At 35.9% G+C, this 21,260-nt stretch overlaps 2 protein-coding genes across 4 annotated transcripts in view; one reads left to right on the plus strand and one right to left on the minus strand.

The window, feature by feature from the left end:
• Positions 1-21,260, minus strand: part of LOC106166714 (uncharacterized) — a 31,605-nt gene that overhangs the window by 9,837 nt on the left and 508 nt on the right. Inside the window, exons 2-3 of the mRNA XM_013545358.2 lie at positions 18,925-20,284; positions 10-171 (exon numbers count right to left, since the gene is read on the minus strand). Of these exons, the coding sequence (XP_013400812.2) occupies positions 10-171; positions 18,925-20,161 (1,399 nt within the window). The 5' untranslated portion in view covers positions 20,162-20,284. The remainder of the gene's footprint in view (positions 1-9; positions 172-18,924; positions 20,285-21,260) is intronic.
• Positions 6,067-15,165, plus strand: LOC147763542 (uncharacterized). 3 transcript variants are annotated; one of them, XM_087005869.1, is made up of 4 exons: positions 6,067-6,953; positions 10,133-11,064; positions 11,609-11,874; positions 12,208-15,165. In XM_087005869.1, exons 1-2 carry the CDS (start codon positions 6,500-6,502, stop codon positions 10,396-10,398), a joined length of 720 nt encoding a protein of 239 aa, XP_086861995.1. In that variant the 5' UTR covers positions 6,067-6,499; the 3' UTR covers positions 10,399-11,064; positions 11,609-11,874; positions 12,208-15,165. The 3 variants fall into 3 exon arrangements, with proteins under 3 accessions (XP_086861995.1, XP_086861994.1, XP_086861993.1); XM_087005868.1 differs by lacking the exon at positions 6,067-6,953 and having other exon boundaries at positions 10,387-11,064; positions 12,211-15,165; XM_087005867.1 differs by lacking the exon at positions 6,067-6,953 and having other exon boundaries at positions 10,390-11,064.

The raw sequence follows: 21,260 nt of genomic DNA on the forward strand, positions 1-21,260 counted from the left end.
TATACTAACCTGCATACCAGTTGAACCCCCTATCTGGAGCTCGCAGCCTTCCTCTGTGAAATTGTCGTGTGTTATACTCCCCCAGACCAAATAGAAGATGACATGGCTCATGATCAGCCGGTGTACACTTCCAACCAATTCCTACCACCAAGACCAACATGACCCCAAGACCTGGAAAATAACAATAACAAGGCAAATTAAATTTTTTTCAACCACAACAATAAAGAAAGGTATAAACATCACGTTTGCTTAGATAAATAAATGAATAAAAAAAATTTTTTTCAAAAAAAAAAAAAATAAAAATAAATAAATAATAATTATAAAATAGAATTATACCTACAGATAAGATGAAAAATTTAAAAAGTGGCAGAGTTCTCAGTTGTGTTGTAAAGCAAGATTTATCAAAATTCATCACCAAAGGGGAGAAAGATCAAATATTTCAATATCCTTTTTAATTTTTGCTAAGACATGTGCGGGATCTTACGAACATTAACTATTTATAATGATCTATCTTTATTACACATATATACAGCTTATCAAATCACAACTGGCACCAGTGACATATTTATTCTTTTGCTTCTCAGCTGGTTTTATTACACATCCTGTTATGGTAGGACAAAGGCCCTTTTCAAACTGTGTAGTATATTCCTCTGTATTGCAATGTTTTGATAAAGTGTCACCTTGATAGCCTGGCTATTACGCAACAGAGTCCTAAAAACTGAGTTCCCATGCTCGACCCAGGCAGTTAACTGGATTTATTTTAACAGTTGGAAGTAAACTTATAAAAAAGAGCTTAAAACAACTATAGCATAATTATATGTTAAGACCAGTAAAAGTGTTGTGATTGGTATACTGTAGGATATAAAAAGGTCCAAAGACTCCTCTGCATATTATAGTAAATCATTTGTTTAAAGACAAACTCCTCTATTCTCTTTCACAATGGTGTTTGCTTGTATTCCCTTGGCAGCTTATTCACCACACACTTAGAATGATATGATATCTGCCTAATATGTTTATTTAATATCTGCTATACTATTACTAAGGCAGTGTAACCCAAAGAAGCATGAGGACTTAACAAGATCAATGTAATCAATACATGTTCTTGTTCCCAAATGACCCGATTTATATTGTTGAACAGGTAGGCCTAAATTGTATTCTATAGTCCTAGAAATGTGCACAAAAGAGTAATAGTCAATGTTTGTAACCTTTATAGCATATACTTCATATTGGTCAGCAATTATTAATAAACTCATTTATAAGGGGTCAATTTTTCAAACTATAAATATACTATAAATTCATACATTTATTTTACAGGTTTTATCATTAAAATCAAAAGCTACTATACTTTGGATGTTGTATTCAGTACTCTGTGTTCAAATGACACAAATAAAGGAGTCTATTATTACTTTCTGTGATTTTATGGCAGAATTCATTAAAAATATAGACAAGCAACTGTCAGAGCTGGGTAAATAAAGGTACAAAGCAGGTGTTTTACACAGACATACACCATGTCATATCAGAGTCACACAACATTGTTAGTCAAATATAAATAAAAAATAAGCAGCCTCTATAGTAGTGCTTTATATCATGCCATGATATACCTATGCTATGTCTTAACATTTCACATTTAATATACTGCAGAATAAGACACCCCATTTCCATAGATTAGATCGACCTACTTTAGATCGACCTAACTCCCTGGGGGTTCACGCTAAATAGCTGTCAGCCGGGCGGACAGGAAAGTTAATTACCCCCTTAAAGCTTGTAGTAGGCGGGACGGACATTTAAGTCGGATTATCTGAAAGTAATCTAGTGAGACTCCCCGCGGGGATAGATCGATCTAAAATCTATGGGAATAGAGCCAGAGAGTGAATGTTAAATAAAAGGCTCAAGCATTGGCGAGTGATGTGCTCATGTCAGGAAAACTGACAGTCATTCAAGTATTACAATGTTTGTCTTTTCAAAACTGCAAATATCTGTAGAAAAAAGGGCTGATGACCCAGTTTAAATATCAGTGCAGGGTTACCGAGCCTGATACACCTAAGCCCCGTAACTCGAAAGCATCGCGCATTTGCGACCGAGCACAAGCACCTTGATTCCATAACTCGCCCCATATAATACATTGTAGCCTCTATGTGATATTGCTATTCGCAATGCGCGATGCTTTGGAGTTACGGGGCCCTGATAGTAATATTCTATACTGTGCCACTGTGACTCAAACAAAACTTTAGACAAAGATACGAGGACAAATGTTAGCGTCATAGACCAAAACCCTCCAAGTATTGTTTGGATCAGTTACTTTTCATAAGCAAAATTAAGATGGGGAAGTCATCAAAATTTGAGCAGCTGTACATGTCAAAATTGCATAAATCTCATTCAATCTATAATTGACAGACTATATATTATAAAAGATGCCACCTGTTTCATGGCATATCACTTACAAGTAGAGAAGATAAGGATATGCTTGACCTCCCAACAAAACTTATATATGATCCATTGTACACATACTCTGAACATGTCTGCTTGCCTTAAGTGTTGTTCTTATTATGAAATGTTATTCTATATAAAGTAAATAACGTGGTGTCATCTTTTCTGAAAGGATGAACAATAGAACAGTAGGGCAAATATCTATATTTTTGTTTGGTTTAGTTAAAATCCTTATGGAATTGGCTTTTTTCTTCACCATATTTTATTTAGTTTTGCTGCCTCTGTATAATTGTACTATTCAGTTGCATTATGCCCTGTCCAAATATAGCCTTTGTTTGGAACAATATAGCTAAGGACTTTCTGTCATACTTTGACTGATGGCTTAAGTCAAAAAGAATTAACATGACATTCGCCTATCAGTCACTTCTGACCCTCTTAATAGTTTCCATTCTGTTCTTTGTGCATCACATAAAATCCATATGGAATTTGCTTATTTGTTTCATGTTAGAGACCAATTTAGTTCTGTCTTACATTTCCAAAGTGCAAGCACTTTTCCTGACTAAACAATCTGATCTTGCATCTTCTACTCTTTAATTTGGGGTCAGCGCGCTGTGCCGAGGGTTCGCTGTGCCGAGGGTTCGCTGTGCCGACAAAACCGGAAAATTGGTCTAAAATCGGCTAAGTTTTTCCGGAGCCCCAAAATCAAAGGTTCGCTATGCCGAAGGTTCGCTGTGCCGAAAGGATCTGGTTCGCTGTGCCGAGGGTTCGCTGCGCCGAAGAAGTCGGCTACCCATCACCCATTGTGCTTGTTATGTAACGTGACGAGCAGTGGCCTTTTTTTTTTTAATAAACGAGTTTAAAAAGTTCTCTTCTTCCATCCGTACAATTTGAATTTGTTAAAACTGCGCATTGAAGGTTTATCCTTATGGGCATAAACATCTTAAATCGCTTTAAATAATCAGTTCTGTAAGTTAATTTATTAATTATTTTTGGCACTATGGGCGTCACCCACTTTAGGAAATTACTGAAAAGAAAACATCTTTTTATTTATTATCATTATACTTTTAGTAGTCGTAATTGTCACATGCAGTTATTTTAGCTTCGTAATTTTGTTATTATCTATCTAATTACTATTTATTATTGATTTAATGACATATAGTTTTATATTTGTGTGCTGTGTTACTTTTGATAATTAATTGCGTTAGCCAACTAGCACATGTACCTCTCAGAACTGATAAAGATACTTATTTAAATGTCAGAATACGTAACGAAATATCATTTATTGCATGCATGTCTGTGAGCGGGGGGAGGGGAAACCCTTGATTATAAATGTACGGATAATTCGTTCGAATGCTAACATATATTGGAATCAAATTTTCTTTAACAAACTGACCAGTTAGTTAAGACGGCAAGTGATGCATATTTATTTTCATATTGCTATACCATTTCAGTTTTTAATATAAAGTTTTTACAAAGTTTATTTTTCATATTGTATATTTTGTAGGGCCTACATTTATGGACTAAATTATCCTTCACCTTTGTATTTAGGGGTTTTAGGAAATTGTCCAAAGAAGGAATATCAAGGAATTCTTTTCTGTTTGAAATAAACATCTTATAAATGTCATAAATATCTTTTCGATCTTTCCAAAAAAATCCTTCAATATTGTAATATCTGTCATAAATCCCTTTTTGATCTTTCAAAATAAACCACCCAAAAATAGTTAATATTTGATCCATTATTTTTGCTATAGTCATACACCAAAGTATTTTTGATATTTTCGTCAATAAATATTACCACTGTGCCTTTTGTGATGGTAGTATGTGCTTTCAATCAATCAGCAGCTGTCTAACAGGTTTTATTATAATTGTTTCCTGATATACAGTTCTTAATTGTGAAGAAGTACGGCAAAGGACGATCGCTTTCCGACATCTTGTTCTTATTTTTCTATGTTTTACTTGGCAAATTGAAAGGGTCTCTTCGTCGCCCCAATAATCCTAAGTCGCAGCCATAAGAACACAAGATTATTGCACATGTTGAATGCTTTTGATTAACTTGACAACGTGTATTGTAACTTGAGATATAAAAGAGAATTTTCCCCCTGGAATAAGTGTATACGAGAGTCTTCATCTTTATCCTGCAACAAACGTGCGATTAATAAATGTACGCAGCGTTGCAGCAATTTATTGGAATTAATCTGCAAATAAATTTAATGGTATTGGGTTTCGGCCTGTATTTTCTTTTTTGCCATAGTAATACACCAAAGTATTTTTGATTTTTTTCGGCAATAAATATTACCACTATGTCTTTTATGATGGCCGTTTGTTTTAATAACCGTTAAGACTTAAAGCCCATGCTTAACCATTAACCTTTTGCCCGACTTATTCATATAAGCCGAACAGCCTTTATTAAGACACCTACTTCTTAAAAACTGATGTCCACATTTTCATATCACATTACAGGCGCCTCATACAATGTTTACATGACACCAGAGTGTAGAAGTACATCAAAGACCGATCCCTCCCGATATTTTTAATCTTATTTTCTATGTTTTACTTGGCAAAGTGAACGGGTATTTCCGTCGCCATTAATCTTCAGTCCCAGCCTTCTGAAGTCAAGATTTCTGAAAATGAATCTTGCTTTTGATGAGCTTGCATCGCGTAATGCAAGTTGAAATGTTTCAAATTAAATGTACCAACACCCCCAAAATAGTGAATTATTCGTATGCATGTGTATTAATAAGATGTACGCATAGTTACAGCAATTTATTACAAAATTGGTTTTATTAATTTGTTCTTCATTTCCACGCAACGTACTTTAACACACTTTTCACCTTTTTACATATACATATTTCAAAGCTCTTGTTAAATGTTTAAAAGTGTCCAATTTTGAAAAAAGTGTTGTAACGACAACGATGTTATGGAGTCTTCAATCACTTATTTACCACTCCCTCTTCATACAATTTTACAAGTATTTATACTATATTATAATATTTTTATTGTGTTCTTTAAATTGTTTATAACGTGATTTCCAGTTTTCCATACTTATGTTGACTTTACCTTAGAACACAACCTTGTTAGGCAATGTCTAATAGCTTTTTTTTTAACTAAAATTAGCAAAAATAGTATTTGCAATACTCATACTAGATTCATATCCAAAACTCAGTCATCATGCGAGAAATAGTAGAACGAAATTTAAATTATATTATGTTATGAAGTTAACCAATCACATAAACTGTTAATGACTTTCTTTAACCTTTTCCTTCTTTTTCTGACACAAAAAAATGTTCTACATTTGTTGACTCTGGCTGAAACTTGACCTACACAGAATATCACTTTTAATGTTTGATTTCCCTTCATTACTAATAGTAATTAGCGTAACTTTACAACGACAGGATTAAATTTATTGAAAAAAAGGTTCTCATGAATAATTTTTTGATGTTATGTGCTTTTATAAACATATGTACCCTTATACTTTCAAATACAAACTTTATACTCTGTCAGTGGTCCATCGCGATGTGTAACGTTGCATCGTCAGTTTAAGTAAATAATTGTCAGCAAATTTCAACGCCTTTTATGTTTTTATTATGCCCAAATACTTCACATTATTGCTGACAATATTACACACTTAATTGCATTTAGTTATGCCACTGTTTCGTTGTGCTTTAACACAGTAATTGTAATATGTTGTTGTATTTTATTTATAATATATTGTTTTTATATCGTATAATTTTAGCGTCAAATAGATGAGCACATTCAACTGAAATATGCCACGCCATCTTACGCTGTTCATCTTGATTTTCATTTTAAAATTGCTATTTTCAAGTAGCCACTTGTCCACTTATTCCCACTCCCCATTGGGAAACATATTTCCTGTATTCATAAGGAAAGTTAAACCAATTAGTGGACACCGGGCATTCACATGTAAAGATTATATGTAAGATAATTAAAAAAAGACGTGTAATTGCCGAATTAATCTGTAATTATTATATAATCTCTTGCTGCGTATAAAAGAGAAAAAAAGACGACGCGGTCGTTCATTCTGAGACCACCCAAAGGCTCAAGTGGTAGTTAAATGGCGCAAATAGCGGTACCCCGAATTTCGGTTGGAAATCGGGGCGGAAAAATCTTGATTTTCGATGGACATCGGTATCATAGAAACAAAGTTGGTCAACAATACATTTTCTGGCGTTGTTGGAGAAGCAATTGTCGTGCATTTTTGAAAACAGAGCGTTTTGAGATTGAACTAGGTGCGAGGGACATCCGTGTTGTCCACGCTGGAGACCACAACCATACTCCAGATGACGATGAGGTAGATAGGACGTTGGTGATGGAGCAGTTTCGGCAGCAGGTCGAGGCGGACATTACCAGACCCATCAGACGAACATATGATGTGGTGGCAAGGGACATCCAGCAAGCCGGTGATCTCCCCATCCCCAGCTTCAACGAGGTCCGTTCAATTCTGGGTCGTGCCAGGTCTGCCCACATGCCACCTGTACCCCGTAACATCGCTGATGTTAACATATTTGGTAAGTACTTTACAATTAAGCTCTTTATATTTATCCTTTACTTCGAATCTTGAACTCGAAAAATTAAATACAAAAACAAAGCCAAAGCCAAACAATCAATGTTTTCAGCCGTTCATTGATATTCAAAATTAAACAATTTAAAATATATAATAATGAAAAAATATGATATAAACTCTGGTCAATCAAAAGACAAACGACACATCTTATTAGACTTTGCTTCGATTTTAAGGCGAACTCGAGTTACAAGCCAAATGGTCATCTTGTCTTGATATAATTATCAGTTATCTATAATTTTAATACGGATCGATAATTTAAACAGTGAGCGGTATGAATGAATGTACTAAAAAAAGGCGTAACGGATGTAAGGTGACATGCATTCTGTAAAGTGTTTTTATCCGCAGTATTCACTTATTGGGCAATCGAATGGATTTTAAAAGTACTTGGTCCTGTCCAGGCAAAACGTTTTAAAACTTTATAGGGCAACATTTTCTTCGAAATTATTCAGTGACTGATGTTAAGCTATAATGTGGGACAACCCAACTTCTGTGCGCTAGAATCCCTTTTGATGGAATGCACAACTTAAAATATACATATAGCAATGCCTTTTTTTAAAACTTGCTGTATTATGAGTTTAAAAAGGGCACTATAACACCATTAAGCATTTTACTTATTTCACATTAAAGTGTAATTTAGGTTGTGGGTTACTGAGCGACAATTATTATATTACGACGGTGTCCTATCTAAACAAAAAATTCAACATAAAACTACCATGTATGTTAAAAAGAGAGAGGAATTCAAATTAAATAAGAACATAAACACTTAAAGGGGGAATTATTAACCTTTAATTTTATTTTATTTGTTATTTTAATTAGTCTTTTTTTTTTTTTTGGGGGGGGGGGGGGGGCAAATACTCTCTGTGCGTATTGCGGCATGTAGACCCTCGGGGATTCCGTCGAAGTGGCACATTATAGGCCTACATTGGGACCCGGTCGTTAAATGCTGCAAGGCAAAAAAAAAAAAAAAAATTAGGCCCCTTTATAAGCTGCGTCAGGTAGCATTAGAAATTTGGCCGAGTTTCTTGTAATGGCTGGAAGAACACAGAAAATGGTCATTAGCAAAAACATCTGTGTATTATATATTATTATACATTGCTTTCCCTGCTAGCATGAGCAAAAATTGTTAACGTACTGTTACATTAAGATGGCCTGGATTTTAAGTAATGTACATTGCGTGAACACCGCTTCTTATTAATACTAAAGCCCATTACAGGGACGATCATACCAGGATTCCACAAATGCAATCCTCTGAATACTGGCACTCTGAGGCAGACCTAAGATTTCAATGAAATATATACTGTTTTCGTGAAAATGAAGTCAACAAATGTTTTTTGATAAAAATTCTCTACTATTACATAAGGAATTTAAACACTTATGAAAGCCAGAAACGCATATGCAATGGAGAAACTCAAAGGATGGAAATGAAAAACAAGATAGGCTGATGTTAAAGTCGAGTTATTTACACAACTATAAAATATTACACATATGTTGGTTATAGAATATACATAGGTTCCGTTCAACTAGTCAAAAATCTAACTTGAAGAGGGTACCAGAAAGCGAAAGGGGGGGGGGAGGGTCAGGACCCCCATGACCTACACTCGAAATCCGCCACTGCTCTGCAGATTGACATATGGTTATCACGTAGGACACGCATCTGCTAATCTGCAGCAGGCGTTAAGTCATCTAATTAGCACTGTGTCATCGATAATTAATCTCGTCTGCTACTGTTTACCTCCTACATAGGTTGAAATTGAAATGAATCGAGTAATTTATGTGCTTTTAAGTGTTACACTGAAATTTTCCATACTTAACCAGAGCAAGAGTTGTTACATGTAAGTGTATAAAAAAACATTTAACCTACCTGATTACAGCTTTTAAAATAGATACTAGAAAAAAAACCCACCGAGAAAGTTAATGCATACAAACTGTCAGACCGACAATAGACACGTGTTTGCCAAAATATGTCCGTTTAAAATTAAACGAAGCGTCAAGAAGATGCCAAATACTACTATGCACTATTGCAATAGTAAAATAGGACCCAGTGCTACTTGCTGAATGCAATTGTTGCTTCAATAAGACAATATTGTTACTGCATCTCGACAATTCTCTCGCGCAAAAATGTCGGCTACATGCATGCTAGTACTGATGTCAGCTAGTACCATTTTTCTTGCCAAGACAGTCCTTAAAACTTCACATTATGGTTAAAATAGAATGATAAGTTCAAAAAAGCACCAAAAATGACAAATAAATATCCATTCCATAAAATGAACCACAGTTTACCATCGATTTTAAAGCAAATTCTAATGAAAACCTAAATAATTAGGGGGCCTAGTCTATCTTGATAAGAATTGTCATGGAGGCCTATATATGGCCTAATGCAGGATAATGTCATTAACAGCAAGGGGCATGAATGAATACTATATAAGAATTGATCCACAAAACGAAAGGCATAACGTTTTAAAGTAAATACAGTAATTTTGATATTTTAATATTTTAATTAAATAAAAAAAATAAAAAAATGTTAAAACATATTTTGTGACCGAAGTTAGCATAACGGATGAAAGATGACCATTAGGCCCCTATAGGCCTATCTATCATCGTAAACTGTGGTATTAGGACTAGGCCTATTTTCTATAAATATATTGAAGGGAATTTATATAAAACGTCTTAACTTTCTAAAGCAACTCATACTCAAATTTGATCCGTTACCGAGGTTAGGCTTAATGTGACACCCCAACTTTTGAGTGTTAGGGCCTATCAATATCCATGATGGAACGCATCTTTTAAAATAACAAATAGCACTGTTTTATTAAACTTTGTGTGTTATGGATTTGGAAAATGCAAAGTCCCTTTAAAGAGTATTTCGTCTATGCTGACGTTTATTTAAAAAACGTTACGGAGGTTAGGGGTTGCTGAGCTGAGTTACAATGATTAAACTATGACTGTGTCGTAATTAAATAACAAATTCGACAGAGATCCCCATGCATGAAGAAAGTAACATGAATTCAAAGCCATAACTGCTTTAATGATCACATATTCTAATCATGAAATTATATTTTATTGTTTATTATATATTATTTCATTATTATTATTTATTTATTATTATATATATATTATCAACAGGATCGTGGGCGGAAACATGGAGGGGAGACAACAACCTGATCCTCCAAGATAATGCGTGGGGAATTGTGCTCTTTGGAACAGACGCCAACATGGTGCATCTCCAGCAGTGCGAGGACATCTTTATGGACGGCACTTTTCGGTCTTGTCCGGGCCCTTATCGCCAGGTATTCACCGTCCATGGCCTTCGCCGTGGCCGCGTGGAAGTACTGGCAGCGTGCTTGATGGAGGCCCGGACAATTGGCCATTATATTAAGTTTTGCAGGTGAATTAAACATTTTTATTTCGGTTTACCTTTTTTAATCTGTAAATTTGGCTATGGTAGCTGACTTCAAAGATTAAACTATTGCGTCGGCAGCTTATCTCTCATTCTATATGCTTAAAGTCTGGATAACGGATGCAATTAAGGCTCGAAATTTTAGAATTACTTATCAGAGGTGCAAATGAAAATTTTTGTTAACCCGCAGGTAAAAATATGACATATTTTCAGGCCCTTAAGAGAAAAGTTCGGGAGGTAACCCGTCACCGATGGAGGCCCACCAGAGTCATCTGTGACTTCGAGGTGGGTCTCCACACCGCCCTCGAGACAGAACTTAGAAGGACCGACATTGCTGGGTGTTTTTTTCACTTCTGTCAATCTTTGTGGCGGCGCGTCCAGGAACTGGGGTTGGTGCCTATTTGTAGGCGCAACCCCAGGGTAAGGCAGTGCATTCGGAAGTTCATGTCGTTGGGTTACTTACCCTTGGCGCTTGTTCGTCAGAACTTCCTAATGCACTGCAATGCCCGCAGGACACGCCGCTACATTCGGCGCTTCCCCGCAATGGGGGAGTTTTGCCAATACGTGAACAACACGTACATAGAAGGGACGTTTCCTCCCGTCACATGGAATGTGTACGGGAGGAACATGGATACAAGAACCAACAATCACGTTGAAAGTAAGTTCAGAAATGTTATCATTGTTTATTGATACTGTTTAGGTGAAACGCTCATTCTCAATATATAGGCAAGTGTAATGTTAATTTTTTTTTTATTTTATTTAAAGTAAATATTACGAGTTGAAGATTTTCCCTTCATACTGATGTGAATTTTCAAATTTTTGAAAGATTAAAAAAGGCAAGATTTGGCGAGAATGATCAATTTCTGTCACCAGAGATGTACGAAAAGGAAATATCGGAAAAATATCCTCAGCTTTGAGATTCACTTTTCTAATATATACAAATAAACTCATGTACTGGGCGAGACTGAAAAGAGAATGTGATATATGTACTGTTTACACACTGACATGTCATGGCGCAAAGCAAAATTAAAAACACCTATACAATTAAACCTTTCCGATTTGCAGAGCTGTATTTCATATTAATAATGCATGTCTAGTGATGCAAACTTTTCATCACTTTTACAAATTAGGGTACAATCGCACGCACTAAAAGGTCCACAACCTTATTCTTAATTGCACTAATGCTCTAGTTTCTTTAACAGGTTTCAACAAGAAACTTAATGATTCGGTTGGTGTTAGGCACCCAACAATTTGGCGATTCATTACCACATTGAAGGACATCCAGGGCCAGACGGAGCGCTCCATCCGGGCTGCTGACCGAGGGGATCCTCAGCCCCAGAGGAGGCAGAAGTGGAGACGGATGGAGCGGCGCCTGAAGACCCTGCGAAGGGAGTACAGGCGGGGGGACAGAGACCTAGAAGAGTATTGGGAGGCAGTGACACACTGCCTCCACAACTTTGAATAAAAGGTACGGTTTAACAAAATTTTATGACGATTTAACGAAATATTAGCAGTTGCGGTGATCTCGTTTTAATGCATTTATGTTACGTTTTATGCCCCAAGCCTTATAGCTTTATTTAGTTGTCTTTAGGCCTGATGTCGCCCGCTTTATATGTTCAGCTGCTTTTAAAGATATCATTCAGTAGTTACAAGTGCGGTGCTAGCGTTTAACCCACGTCCTTTTTATGCGTCGAGCTTTGACTTAAATTTGTTGTGTCCAGTAGCATATATGAGATTACTTGTAAAAGTAATAGGTGCGGTGATCGCATTTTTACGGTATTGATATGTTTTATCATTGCAGTAGGCTTGAAAAAGAGACTAAGGTTGGAGTCCTGTCATTTAAGTGGATAGAACATCGTTGTCACCTCCAGATGTATCCACGGGTTAAGGGTCAGGCAGGCAGGCAGGCAGGCAGGCTGGGAAAGGCTCGAAGATCTTCCGAAGTCTCTGTTTACATATGAAGGAAGTAAGCGATAGTCTCTCTCTGTCGTCTCTCTTCTTGCTTATTTCAGTTAAATGACATTACAATGGCTTTTCATGCTTTTTAGTTTTCCAAATATTGCAGTATGTTGTATGTGTTCATGTTATTTGGCAGACTCCGGCTTAAAAATTGGCAAGGGAAATAGTGTAATATACTATATGTTTCAGACAACTAAGTTTGTTACGGTAATGGGTGTGGTTGTTTGAAAGAAAGTTAGCTGGCAGCAATGTAGGTCGAATTTGGTGTCGTTTTTTATTTTTATAATCAACATAATGTAATATAGTGCACTATATATGTTTCAGAGAACTAAGATTGTAACGGTAGCAAAATGTGTTTTGTGTATAACATGTTCCCGTAAATCTACCGAATATTTTGCTTTTATACGAAGAGAGTTGGCTGACAGGCAGTAATGTAGGTCGGTTTCTATTTTTATAATCAACAGAATGTAATATAGTACAGTGTAGGCCTATATGTTTCAGAGAGTTAAGTTTGTTAGCTAGTGACAAGTGTTTTGCAGCAATGTAGGTCGAATTTGGTGTCGTTTTTTATTTTTATAATCAACAGAGTGTAATAAAGTGCACTATATATGTTTCAGAGAACTAAGTTTGTTACGGTTGCAAAATGTGTTTTGTGTATATCATGTTGCCGTAAAATATCTACCGAATATTTTGCTTTGATACGATCAGTTGGCTGGCAGGCAGCAATGTAGGTCGGTTTCTATTTTTATAATCAACAGAATGTAATATAGTACAGTGTAGGCCTATATGTTTCAGAGAGTCATGTTTGTTACGGTAGTACATTGTAACAGGTGTTTTGTGTATATCGTTTTGCCGTAACATATTACCCAATATTTTGCCTTGATACTACAAGAGTTGGCAGCATTATAGGTCAAATTTAGTGTCGGTGTTTATTCTTATTATCAAGACACATCTATGTTAACCAATTTCAGCATATGTATGGGTTGGAATAAAGTTGTTCTTTTTTTAATCTATAATAATCTACGCTGTACACATCAGGCATCTTCATCTCACTTAAACCACCTTGTCAGTGAAGACGAGAAAGAATATATTTGAGTAGAAATGGCACGAATTATAAAAATAGTACTATTTGTATTCAGTGTACCTATAACCAAAGCTTGGAAATTTCACTACTGGCAAACACTTTTGAATTCAATAAAATTTATCTTTAGTTTGTAAGTTATAATGCTATGTGTTTGTTGTGTGTGTGGAGGAAGGGACCGCTACCGATATAATAATAGCAAAAGTTTAATGTAATAAACAACGATGTAGACTTAATATTTAAAGGATAACAACTCTTCGTAAGAGATTCATATTTCACAATAGAAGTTTAACAGCCCATAGAAGTAAATGAATTCTCTTTACCACAAAATTACGGTTATAGCAATTATTCTAGTATCCTCTGAAAACTAAAATAGTTTGAATATTTTTGGCAGATAAGACAAATTAATATACTACTGAAAGAAGCTTATAAACCTTAAAAGTCGGCGTCTAACTAAACATACCAAGTTTAAAAAATAACGAATCTCTATTAATCAAAACGGCGATGAGTGAAGCAGAGCAACACTGAATGGTTAACTGAAATTCAGAAAATGAAGCAAATTTATCTTATGTTATAGCATTACATAAACAAATCGAGCAGCTGCACAGCATGGAGAACTTATTAAAAAAAGTTAGAGTCGGTTGCGCCAGGCAAATGGCACTGTACGAAGTCTGATTAATATCGAAAGTCCGTGCGACTTTCGTTCCTTTTCGGAACGCCAAAACATTCCTATCGAAATATATATAATGTTAAGTTTAAAATAAACAATAACCGGTCAGCATTACCATTTGCCTTTATGAGTTTCAAACGCAGAATTATTATATAACAAAACACAATACAAAATATAATTTAACATAACAGAAAAGATGAAAAGCGTTAAGTATTATTTCCGAAAGAATAACACAGAAGTTTAGGGACAGTCGCATTCTCAAACGATCTAAAAACACAAACTGTCACTGTTCTTAAACCTTCTTAAATTAAAAAAAAACTCAATGCGAAAATTAGTGTATCAATATTTTTGGTATTAGTATAAATTGTAATCTTAAAAGCGCATGCGATTATAATACGGCTTGGGCACGTACGTGCTCTGTTGAACTAAATGCATCCCCATAGGATTACCTAGAAAAATAAATTGATTAAATTAAAAAAGTACACGACTGAAAACAACAACGAAACGATTTGCCCCCATATATAAGGAAGCTTATATTACACTTGCCACAAAATTGATCGTAGGCCTATATCGCCTGGCAAAATGAATGAAGGCTTTAACTCAAAAATCAATTTAACTGATATATTATTTAATTTATATTTAACACACAGAATAAACTTGTATGTTTACGTAATTGTATATAAAAATACGCAATTATATATGCAGAAAATATAGTGTGTAATGCATGTTCTTTGTAGTATTAAAGGCTAGTAATGCTTTTATATATTATTTTAATAAAAAAGGTATTTTTTCAAAATATTTTCTTCAAAGTATGGGCTATCTAACTCTACGATGGCTTCGGCATAGCGAGCCGTCGACGCAGCGAACCTTTCGGCACAAAATATAAACAATCGGCATAGCGAACCCTCGGCATAGCGAACCTTCGGCTCAGCGAACCCTCGGCACAGCGAACCTTCGGCATAGCGAACCCTCGGCACAGCGAACCTTCGGCATAGCGAACCCTCGGCACAGCGAACCTTCGGCATAGCGAACCCTCGGCATAGCGAAGCGCACCCTTTAATTTAGCAAGGAGGAACATATCCTCTCTGATAACTATAATGTGTGATATATGTACTATGTCGCATTCTAATATTGAATGTTATACTTGAAGATATTGATGAAACAGGTGGGAGTGAAACAGTTATTTTTCTTTATGTTTGTTTTTCATTGTATGTACCTGTGGTGCAGCTTTATCTTCATTGATTGTGGGCTGGCTAAAATATATGGCATATGTTAAACAGCAGTGAAAGGAAGGTATAATTACCTGTTACATATCCAAAACATGCATAATATCTGATTATGCTAAATAAGTGTTAATTTTAAGGAAGTTGTAGAGTGGTTTCTACATGTGTGTATATTGGTTACCCCCTGTAATGTGGATGTTCACGCATTAATAGCCTGCCGTTTTCATTATAAACCTGGTGGTAATTTAAACACCTGTCCAGCAACATCTCTGTATCAATTTTCAGTTACAGGAAGAAACCTAACATGCTGTTTCCTGCTGCAAGCTGCTGAAACATAGTTTTTTTCACTTTTCCCATTAAAGGAAATGGTATGACCTTGCCTGTGTAAAGCAATGAGGCTGGCTTCCTAATGTTTCAGTGCTCTGTATAAAAAAATAGATTTCTTTGACACCAAGGAAATTGCATTTTTTATTTCATCATCTTGTAGGTTGTCATTTTAATGTGCTGTTTTACTATTGAATAAATCTCTAAAGTGGCATGACAACAGCCAAGAATACCTAGTCAGCATCAAATACCATACAAATACAAAGCCCTTCAATGAAATGACCAATATAATTTCATGTTAGAGAATATGAAAAGGTCACACATTCAATGTAAAAAATCTTTTAAATATAGTCAACACTGGTAAATCTTACTAACCTCCATTTAGATTAACAATCTGAAATGGAATTACAATCTTTGATGTATTTACATCTGAAATGTGCACTTTAAATACGACCACAATCAAATTTTCTTTCATAAATATTTATTGAATAACACCAACACCTTGAAAGAAACACCACAATCATATTGCATCAACAAGCACAAGACAAAGAAAAACTCCACTCTATGTTTCGATTAAAGAGACTGAAAATATTTGAACCGGTCCCTTTCTTTGGTATTTAAATACCTTACAGGTCAATTTTCACCTGTTCATAGACTAAACAAAATGAAATAAAATTGTCCAGAGTGCATAAAATAATAGGTACATGTGGGAGGGAAAGAAAAGATTAAAACCAGACGCATTTAAAAAGATCTGTTAGATCAAAGACCTGCATACAACAAACAGTTGCAAACCTTTCAACTCCTCCATTGACAGAAAATAAAGCCATTACTGGTAGCTGTTTGTTGCAGTTTAATTCTATATATCAGACAGAACTAACACATCATCTTAAAGAACTGAAATCACATTCTTTTTAGCAAAACATCTGTTATAGAAAATGTTATAACATTAATACTAGTACTTCATTCCAGACTAGTTTAACATGCAAATGCAATTGGGCTCTTCCTGATCTCTGGTTAGGAATACACTTGGAACAATTTAGATCATATCTCCTTTGATATGTCATGTATTGCCCAGCGTCTTTGCCAAAAAATATCGACTTTTAAATCAACAACATAAAAAGTCCATTATTTTTGCAATTCAAAAATGCTCTGCTTATCTTCAATACATGTTTTTTAAATTCTTACCATTTTAAGTTTTTCCTTGTGCTTTTAAGGCAACCATTTTCATATACAAATTTCAAAACATACATTCTATATTAATGCGATCAAAATACTGGCATGCACTATATGTGCAAAACAATGATAGGTCCCAGATAGATGTGTCACTCCAAACTCATGCATATCTTGAGTATCAGTATCAGTGTGTGCCATCTTTACTTTAATCCCATATACAGAGCAATTCAGTTGCAAGCATCAGTGCTTAAGAGAATTACTACTAAAATATTGATTCAGCCCAAGAATGCCTCCAAAATGACAGGCTTAAAACCGCCAAAGGTGATGCAGTGACATTCTGATAATGCGTCTGGAATATCACAACCTAATGCGTCTGGAATATCACAACCTAACACAGAACTTTCAACAATTTGGTTCCCTAATTGGGTATACTTATGGCATGGGAATCACATATATTAGATATTTTTCTACCAGCCAAACTGTTAAGAGAATTAACAAAATTGCTGGGCTCTCTCAGGTGCAATCTTTATCATACCTCTGTTGACAGAGTAACCAAACTTGTCTAATGGCATGTCACTGCAATGATGGTTAGATACAAAGTTTAAAAGGCAACACACACACACTCACATACACACACGTGTGCACGCGCAAACATAAAAACACACACACCAGTCTGCACATACACAAAATGCATGCTTTTCTTCAACGTCATTACTGAAACCATCTACTTCTACACAATAAGAACTGTCAACTGTCACCGTCCTGTATTTATTCACTTATGTGTGGGTGATGGAACTTGTACCTTACAAGTCTATAACAAAGTTTGGGATTAGTCTTCTTTCTTGTGGCTTCATATGCCATCTAATAACAAAAGTTACTTGCCCCAAGGTAACAATGGAACCATAGTTACTGTTAAAAACTTGTGAATAATCCTTTAGCCTTACGTGAACAGACAGGGTAAATGATGTTTGCATATGAAGTAAAATGAGAAAGCCCCAGAGCCTGCAGTAATCCCATTTTCTTAATGGATTTGTCATTTTCTCCCAGATCCAAAAGGAAAAGCCTGAATCAGCGGATTTTGAATAAAATTAGGTCTTGGTAGTGAACTGTGACATTGAAACAATTTTTTTCATGTACTGAGTAAGAAACGAAGTAGGGATGGAACATTTACTGTACATAAATTTTGCCAAAATCAAATGATGCAGCAATATGTAACTTCTTTCAATTGCAGACATTTCTATTCATCATGAGCTAAAAACAATGTGACTTCAACTCAGGACATCTCACATATATTTGACTTTTGTTGATTATTTGTAAACATGCACCAATCAACTCAATGTTCATTTAACATGAATTTTTTTAAAATAATATAATCGTGAAATATTTGCTCTGTTATGTGACTATACAGACATGTTATTTGGGATAATAGTCAATTCCACCATAGAACTATTAAAAAGAATCAAAGGAATCAAGTTTTTTTTTTTATTATAAAACCTGATAGTTAATTTCAAAGTTTATTAAAGGAGGGGGTCTAACATGCTCCAATAGATAAAAAAAAAGTAAACAGAATAAAACAGTCTAGCCCCAGTAGAAGATGGACAAGTAGAGATGAGACAAAAGTAAGAGGGAAGGTGGCGGGGGGAAAAAACATATCAAAAACGATGACATGATCTGCACAGATGTAAAATGGGAGCAATTAAAGGAAATCTAATGTCAAAAGGGCAAACATTTATAGTACAAAGGAGTCGCTGCATTCTTTACTTATGTTAATCTAAGAGATTAGATTGACTGCTTCCACTTAATAGCGCCAGATTTCAAGATATCACATGACACACAAAATGCCAGTCACAGTGTGACATCGCAAAAGGACCAAAAAGATTCATACAGGTATTGAGCATGCTGCAAACATTTTGACCCACCAGGTCTTATAAATAGGCCCTTGCTATCACGCATGGAATGCATTGGGCCTGACATATTACATACAATATATATTACACCAATGCCACTGGCTCCTTTACTATGTAATAAAGACATGTAAATGTATTGTTACCTGCCACATGAAAAAAAAAATTGTGAAGATGAACTTACCAATAAACATAAGAGATAAAGGCAAAGAGCTTGATCCAGACATCTGTAAGGCACCCAGTATAATCCCTGTAACTACACAGCAGATTCCAAGGACAGCCAAGCTAATAAGCACCCATCGAAAAGTAGTCAGCGTTGTAAGGCAAGAAAAACAACATTCTCTGCTACAACAGAGTTTATCTGCTTCAAGATTTGTTGACTGCCTTGACCTGCGTCGCCTTCTCCCTGAGTTTGAATGACGAGAACTACGACTGCGGCGATTGTCACTTGTATTTGAAGCACCCTGCCCATGATGAGAAGATCTATGGTGACTTCTCTCTGAGCGCCGTTCCCCATTCGAGCGTGATCGATGCTGATTCTGCCGTGAAGGTGCATATGGAGGTAACATATGTGAGTTCAGTATATCTGGAAGTCGTTCACTGGGTCCGTTAGGATCCAGTCTACTTACATTGGGCAGGTTGCTTCGCGTTTGACCTCCACCCCTGTGATCACTGCCACGTCTTGGTGACAGTGAGCTGGCCACATTTGATTGACTCGGTAACTGAGTAACATCTAGATTCAGACTAGCATTGCTGGTCAACAGTCTTCTCTCGTCACTGATTCCTATCATGTGTTCTGAAACAGCACTGACTGGTCTCGCTCCATTAGGCTGGGGTGCAGCCCGCCTCGGCTGGTCTGATTGTCTTCTAGGCACTGTGACTACACCCCCAGACATGGCGGATGGAATAGCTGAAGTTGAAATGGTAGCAGCAGACGGCAGAGTTGAGCTGTGAGTTTGTCTGGTTGAGCTGAAGTGGGCCCTGGAGGGTCCTTCGACAGCTGTCCCGGTCATGGCTTGCACTCTCACTTCCTCTGTTTGTGTTCCTACATCCTGCTGTATTTTGTCTTCTGCCCTCTGCTGCTGTGGCTGCCTTACTTCACCCTGATCCTCTACTGTGCCAGTGCCAGTGCCACTTTCTCCTGTTGTGCTCCCTGTTTGTACTGATGCACTGCCACCACCACCAGTACTGCTGTGACCTTCATTAGTATCAATCACATCTGGGTAATTAGCCACAGTGTGGGACATGTGGACATGTGGCTGATTCACTGCAGGTGGATTACTCTGCACATCACAAGCTGCTACAGCTGTACTTGGGTTGTCTCTGTTTACTGAACTCCCTCCACCAGTTTCAACCTCAGTATCACAAACTTTATCTCTTGCGCCTTGTGCTGGTAAGTTTCCTTCCAAGCTGGAAGCCATTTATTTATCAACAAATGACCTCATTGTTATTCACTGGACCATTTACTCCAGGTTCGTTCCTTTCTTTCCACTGTTTTATGTGTTCTGCTGAAGTATTATTTCCTTTGGTCCACAAATGACACCCTGCAAAGGATAATCATATAGCTAGGATACTGGTTTGGCATTCGAAAACAATATAAAGCATTGGTCTATGTAAAGCCTATGAAAGTACCATAATATAAACAACTTCTGAATATTATTAAATCTGTATCTGGACAACATAGTAAAGACACTTTCATCTTACATCATGTTGAAAAGTCTACACTTAACATTCCAGTCTGAGATAACAAAATGCCCCTATATAAACAAAAGGAAATAGACTTGATAGTTATCAGATAAGCTGAAAAGTCTGATAGCTCCTAGCAGATACATGTCTATTCTTTTTTACCAGTCAAGCAATGCAGCAAAGATAATGTTAAATGGTCATGAAAGCCATTAGGTATCAGGTGGTCTAAATGTTTTATATATACTGGATAAATGGGGAGGGGGGGATAGAGACCAGTGGGGACAAAGAGAACCTGAGAATGCACTATGCTGTTTGTCTTTAGGCATGTAGATTAGCATCTCCAAAAATAAATGCATATTAATGAAAGGTGACATCAAAAGAGGCACAGAGAAAAGATGGATCAACTTTTCCTGACTTTAAACTGCATATGTATCTTAAGAAATAAACATTTATATCTCAAGAAAACATGCCAGGGCTTGTTTAAATTGAACAAAGCAAGAACTTACAATATTATAACATCAAATATAAATGAAAGGAATTGAGACAAATCTCTCTTTTCTAGCATTAAAAGATAAATGGCTTGACTTTCTATAGATAATCAACATCTTATTTCAATGTTTGGAATTTAAAAATATTGATAAACAATTTGGGGATTAGATATAACAAAAAAAATAAATAAATAAATAAATAAATAAAAATACAAAAAAATCTTACTTATACAAGAAAAAACTATTTCTTCACTTCAAAAATTAGAAACATTGAAAATCACCGATTGAAATAAATTCAAATAACATGTCTTAAATGTGCTGTTTTATATCAGTAATCCATTATCTT

This window comes from Lingula anatina, chromosome 2 (assembly GCF_051362555.1).
Source record: "Lingula anatina isolate TDL-2025a chromosome 2, LinAna3.0, whole genome shotgun sequence".
Lineage (NCBI taxonomy): Eukaryota > Metazoa > Brachiopoda > Lingulata > Lingulida > Lingulidae > Lingula > Lingula anatina.

Coding starts and splice junctions, on each gene's coding strand:
- LOC147763542 (XM_087005868.1), top strand. CDS start 10,605: ATGACATATTTTCAGGCCCTTAAGAGAAAAGTTCGGGAGGTAACCCGT. Junction 11,065..11,608: donor AACCAACAATCACGTTGAAA/GTAAGTTCAGAA, acceptor TTTCTTTAACAG/GTTTCAACAAGAAACTTAAT.